At 48.9% G+C, this 6,000-nt stretch overlaps 1 protein-coding gene across 1 annotated transcript in view; it reads right to left on the reverse strand.

The window, feature by feature from the left end:
* Positions 1-5,511, reverse strand: part of ZNF804B (zinc finger protein 804B) — a 203,329-nt gene extending 197,818 nt beyond the window's left edge. The window contains exon 1 of the mRNA XM_065731289.1: positions 5,344-5,511. Coding sequence (XP_065587361.1) covers positions 5,344-5,496 — 153 coding nt within the window. The 5' untranslated portion in view covers positions 5,497-5,511. The remainder of the gene's footprint in view (positions 1-5,343) is intronic.
* Positions 5,512-6,000: the final 489 nt, after the last annotated feature.

Below are 6,000 nucleotides of genomic sequence, written 5' to 3' on the forward strand. Positions count from 1 at the left end.
AAAAAATTAGACTGCTGGAAGGACACAGTAAAAGCATAATGCACCTGTTTTACATTACAGCTAATTGTGAGTGTAGGAAATAGCCCCAGATGAAATTGGTTGAAGGTGATTAAATTTGATTGTAATGTTATATACAAAGTGTGAGGCCCACTGATTGAATTAGAAACAAAATATGCTCAAAAGTCATAGATAACACAGAAAAGGTTTAATAAAAGGAATAAGCAGCGATGCCAGAAGTATTTTATGAAGGTTTATTTTTGCCCTCTTGCATTGCAGAAATTCACAGAAAGCACAGAATATAGACCACAAATTTAGGAACTAAGCTCACCTCAAAGTTAAGCATGGGCTGCATGAATGCTTATGTTCTCCAGTGTGCTGGAGGCATTAGGGTGGGCAGGTAATGCATTTAGCTCTGAAATATGAAATGCCCAGAAGCAGTGAGATGAGAAAATAGGTAGAAATAAGGCGAATGTCCTTACCTATGTCTCTCCCCATGTGCTCAGTGTAGTGCACACGGTAGCATCTCAGCACCACTCCCAGCACAGCGCAACAGTTCCCCCTGGCAGGAGCCTACCTCTGCACCTGGTAGCCCCCAGACACAAGAATGGAAGCCTCTCCCTCTGTTTTGTTTTTGTTTTTCCTACATTATTTTTAGTACAGTTGCTTTGCTTCATTTTGTTTACCCTTCTTTGCATAGGAACTACCCAAACCCCATTGCTTATTGAAGCCTCTGGTTCATTACTGGTCACTTCAAACTATATCTCTTAAGGCTTTGTTTTCTCCTCCAGGCAATTCCTCTAGCAGTGCCCACAGTACAGCCTTCCTCTGCCTTTGGAGCTGTTGGTGGCACACACACTGCACTGAGGGACAAGAAGATTGACATCAGTGACCCCCAGGATCTGTGGTCTTCCACCTGATCACACAGAGGCTCCCTCCTTTCAATCTCCCACCATACAGACCACATTTCACATGCCATGTCTAGTAAACTCTCAATTGGTTTCTCACAGCTCTGCCTAGCACACATCTCTTCGCTGGTCGCCAAACTTGTGTTATCTGCTCCAGACTCATCCATACTGTTGTTTTCCCTTTAACAGATACTTGTGCTATAGTTCACTGCTTATGGTCCATAATTCCTCCACCACCCCTTCATTTTCCAAGGTTTCAAATACCCAGTGCTGCTATCTGCTGCAGAGAGTAATGATGTGCTGCTCAGCACTGGTTACACTTGCTTTAGTGCTGGAACAGCATGTTTGTAGCTTGGTATCAACTAAACAGTCATTGTTTCCAAGTAGCTGCAAGGGTCTTATTTATTGCTATTGGAACCTTTGAGCTCAGAGTGAGGGCTGAGCCTTTGAAAAGGACAGCACAGCAGCACTTCTCACCTCCAACGCCCCAAAGAAATTAGGCAAACCCTAAGTGCAGTGGAGCAGCTGTCTGACAGACTGATTAGAAAATGGTGTAAAAAAGCATGTGAAAAATACTGTATTCAACTGAAGCTGCAGGGAACAATAGAAGGAAAATAATTAGCCAAGTCAGATATTGGCTAAGGCACTGGGACTTCTATTTCCTTCATCCTACAAAGAGATCTTTAAATAACCAGTAGTAAACGAGGCTTTGTTTATATCTCACCTTACAAAGCTACAAGCAGAGCTGTGCACCCTAATAGCATCATTGGCTCCGACTTGATTCATAGACAAGGGGGCCATCTGCTGAATTCCCAGCACTGCTTTCTGTTGTATCTTGCAAAATTTTACCTGGAAGTTGCACAGCCGTGTCGCCTCCAGCACCGGCATTGCCAGGCTGCAAGGTGACAGCACGCCTCCAGGCAGGCCTGGCTGCAGGTGAGCACTGCAGCACATCTGCCACGGCTGCAAAACCACAGCCAGCGAGCACAGCAATCCACCCCACGTTCAAAAATCCTGCAGACAGTATCACAGTCTGAAATGCATGCAAGAGCGCTGCGTCAAAATGCATTTCACTAAGTAGAGATTTTCAGAGTGAGAAAACTTCCTACTGCTTGCTCGTAACATGGTCATGAACAGAACTTCCCAGGGAAAAGCAAAATGCTTAAGCATGGAATCAGCTCTCCACAACAAGCAACTCCCTCCTGCTACTTACTGCCCTTTCCCTTCAGCAGTGCTGGCACCACCCAAACCTAACGCTCCCTTTTCTGACACACAGCTCACTGGGGACCGCTTCTCATTCCACTCTTCCTCAGCTCATCACCACGTACTTCAGAAAACAACTTCCTAACTAGCCTTTCCAACACAGAGAAGTGGCCAGAGGAAACGTGGAGTTTCAGAGACCTTATGACAATGTTGCTCCAGGTCAACAAGTGCAGATAAAGTGCATTATCTTTGTGTCATCCATATGACACCAAAGGATGTGGTTTAGTGCTACTGAAGTGATAGGTTGACAGTTGGACTTGGTGATCTTAATTGTCTATCCCAACCTTTACTATCCTATGCATCTTCGTTCCTCTTGGTACTGCTCCAGCGCACAGACTCTGTACCAGAAAGGTGGATCACATTTGGTTCCGATGCAATAATAGCAAAGAATGCTAAATAAATACTACAGAAGTATCAACACTGAAAAATCCTTCCTCACATAGCCATGAAATTTGATAAAGGTATTTAAAATATTCACCACTGTTCTCATTTTGGAAAGCATAGCCTTAAGTCTACTGACATTTTGTGGTCTGTTAATACAACACTTTAAATATAGAAAGGTACACATTATACATTAAAACTTTTGTAGACTCATGAATAAGATAGTTCATAGTATACAAACAGAGGATTGTATAATGATCGAAAATATAACTTAAAATTTTCAAGGTTACTTCCGAGGTTAGCATTTTAAAAATGGCTGTGAGATATAACCTGCATCATCCAAAGTTATAATCAGGAGTTATCGAATGAAATAATTAAACAAAAAGCACGGGGTATACAAACAAATGCCACTTGTTTGGGACTTAGACACAGAAGTGATCTCAAGTCTAACTTGTAGCTTACTGTTGAAAAAACAAAAACTTTGAAGGTGTGTTTGAGTAGTATGGTGTGTCAGTTGCTTTTATTTCTTTTTATTATTTTTTTTTCCAATGCTGAGAACAGTTTTATTACCTCAGTTATTACTAAATTCCAGCACGGATGACTCCCACCTCCATAATACAAGAATATATCTACATGTTGTTGTTCACTGTTCCCAGTCCTGAACACATTGATGAGCAAGAAGTATATGGTCTGGAAAGTTGGAAGTTGGAAGCACATAGAATAACTCTGGAAAAATCAGTTTTTGTTATGTAAGACTACACGATTAACTACATGATTATCTAGCTTGCCACAAAGCATTCCTTAATTTTCACCTGAAGCCTGGACTCTCCTACAAAAATATGAAAACAGCATGTATAAAAGCAGTAGTAAAAGCTAAATACCAAACACATAGAAGTAAGAGCACTAGATCTACAATTACACGGCACCAATAAAACACTGGTTTACCATGCACCTGCACTCCCACCACTACCCAGAGCTCAGCCCAGCACCCCAAAAGCCTGGCTGGCTGCAAAGGGTACTCACTAAAACAATAGACCCCCCACCACAAAAAAAATAATAATAATAATTTAAAAAGTACATGAAAAAGTGAGAGTTTTCGCTCAGTAATTCAGAATGAAGTTAAGAAGTACTAAAATTCTGGGTTTCTCTTCTATATTGAATTTTCTGATTGAAAATCATGTAAAACATCCCAAATTCTGGTCATCTCAAAAACAAGAGGTTCTGTAATCATGAAGAGCCACACAAAGTGGTGCTGCTCCTAGCTTCAGGCTCAGGACAGCTCACAGGAAAGAATGTTTCTATGTAAGGAAAGAGACCTGAGCTTATTTTCAACCTTTTTTTTATTTTTATTTTTATTTTTTTTTTACTTTTCCACTATACTCTCAAGTTGACTTCAGACTAGAATACTTCAATGTTGAGGAAAATCTACTTATTTATAAAGTAAATGCTGTCCCTTGAATCTACTTATTTATAAAGTAAATGCTGTCCCTTGATAAGAAAAATTGAAACTATTTCCTGTCTTGATTTTTGATAAGATCTTGATAAAAATCTTCCTGATTTTTATCTAAAAAATAAATATATACTCCCCCATCAGTTAAAAGAACCGTCTCAAACACGATGATTTGTTAACAAAGTCAGATAATTAAATTTATCTCAGGAAGCATTTAGGGTGAGGGGAGCTGCACACACACACTATGTAGGTAGGAAGAAAGGCAAAGAAGTCGGAATAATCGGGGATAGTATCTCCTCGACTTGAACAGGGGTGCTGCTACTGCGTACAGAACACAACACTCGGTACAAAGTATTTGCAATCACCCTTCTTCCCGCTTTAGACCTTCGAGGTTTGTCACCTCTCGAACTGCGGGGATAAACCTCTCTCCCGCTCTGACCGCGACCTCTCCGCGTTTCGGGGGTTTCCACGCACGGGGTGGGGTGGGGAGCGCGGACGCAGCTCAGCCGGCGCGGTCTGGCGGTACCGAGGTGCGGTGCCGTACCGCACAGCGAGGAGCAGCGGGGAGGGAGGAACCCGCAAGGCTCTGTGTCAGCGGGCTGCTGTAGGACACCGGGGAGATTCCAGACGGAGAAGGAAATACTGGTCTTTGCTCTCTCTTTGCTTCACCCCATCACCGAAAGGCAAGCAACAGAAAGCACAGACTTCATCATCACGGGAGGTATCCTGAAGGCATTTAGGGTGCGGGCGCATTGTAGGGCACTGCCCGAAGCCAAAGGGCTGAGCGGTGCGGCGGGGGGAACCCCGGCACCGTCGGATAGCGGGAACGAGGCTGTGCGGACCCAGAAGTGCTCCATAGAGAAGGGGCACATCCAGCCCCGGCCGGGCAGCGCTTGGGATGCTCAGCGCCCGGAGGAGGAGAGGCCGCGACGCACCGCTCCTTCCCGGCCCTGAACGCCTATCGCGACCCGCAGGGACATCGCACCACGTCCCGGCGGCTCTCCGCTCTCGGAACTCCCAAACTTCCCGCACCCTATGCCCAGGCTTCGGGCTCCCCGGCACGCAACCAGCATCAAAACTCAGGACCAGGCACTGAACCTCGACACCCCGGAGCCTCCCCCAGCGGCAGCCCCCAACTTCCCCGCAGAGCGCCGGCAGTGACCTTTCCTCCCCTCCATCCCTCCTTGCCTCCATCCCTCCGCGCGGCACCGCAGCCCCACGCCCGCCCCTCCGCGGGGACCCGCGGCCACTTCCCCGCTCGAGAAACTTTTCCACGCCGCTCGCCCACCCCGCGCCGCGCTCCCGCCGCCCGCGTGGCCATGGGGGCCCCCGCCCCGCTCCTACCGTGCGGGGGGCAAGTGAGGGAGGGAGCGCGGAGGCGGCAGTTACCGGCGAGCGAGCGCCCTTCTTGCAGAGCGGTCCCCTGAAGACGCCTTTGATGCCGCGGTAGTGCCCGTTGCTGAGGTGCCGGGAGCTGATGACCAGGTAGCACGCCATGCGGGGCCCCGGGCGGACCGCCCGCTCCTCGGCGGCGGCGGCAGCGCTACCCCCGGCGGAGCGGGAGCCCGCATGAAGGAGCGGGCGGAACCGCGGCAGCGATCTCCCCGCCGCCGGCTCATCCAGCGGCCGGCCGAGCGCTGCCAGCAGCAGGGCGATGCGCGGAGGGCGGCAGCAGCCACAGCACATCCGAGGGAGCGCGGAGGCCAGTCCGCATGCTGCTCCGCTGGCGGCCCCGCGGAGAAGGGCAGCGCGCAACTTGCACAGTCCGTCGCTGCTACAGCCCCTTCCCCCCCTCTTCCTCCTCCTCCTTCTCCTTCTCCTCCTCCTCAGAGCAGGCCGCTGGCAGGCGCGATCCGGCGGGGAGTTTCTCGGCGGCGGCTCCCCATGGCTCTTCCCTCCGGCCGCCCGCTGCCTGCAGCCCCGAGCCGTGCCGCGCCGCAGCCGGCGCCGCGCCTCACTCACCTCCGCCGCCGGCGGGCGGGGGCGGCGCGGGGCGGGGGC

This window comes from Cyrtonyx montezumae, unplaced genomic scaffold, assembly GCF_038088225.1.
Source record: "Cyrtonyx montezumae isolate F1298 unplaced genomic scaffold, pur_monq_1.0 scaffold_14, whole genome shotgun sequence".
NCBI classification, from domain to species: domain Eukaryota; kingdom Metazoa; phylum Chordata; class Aves; order Galliformes; family Odontophoridae; genus Cyrtonyx; species Cyrtonyx montezumae.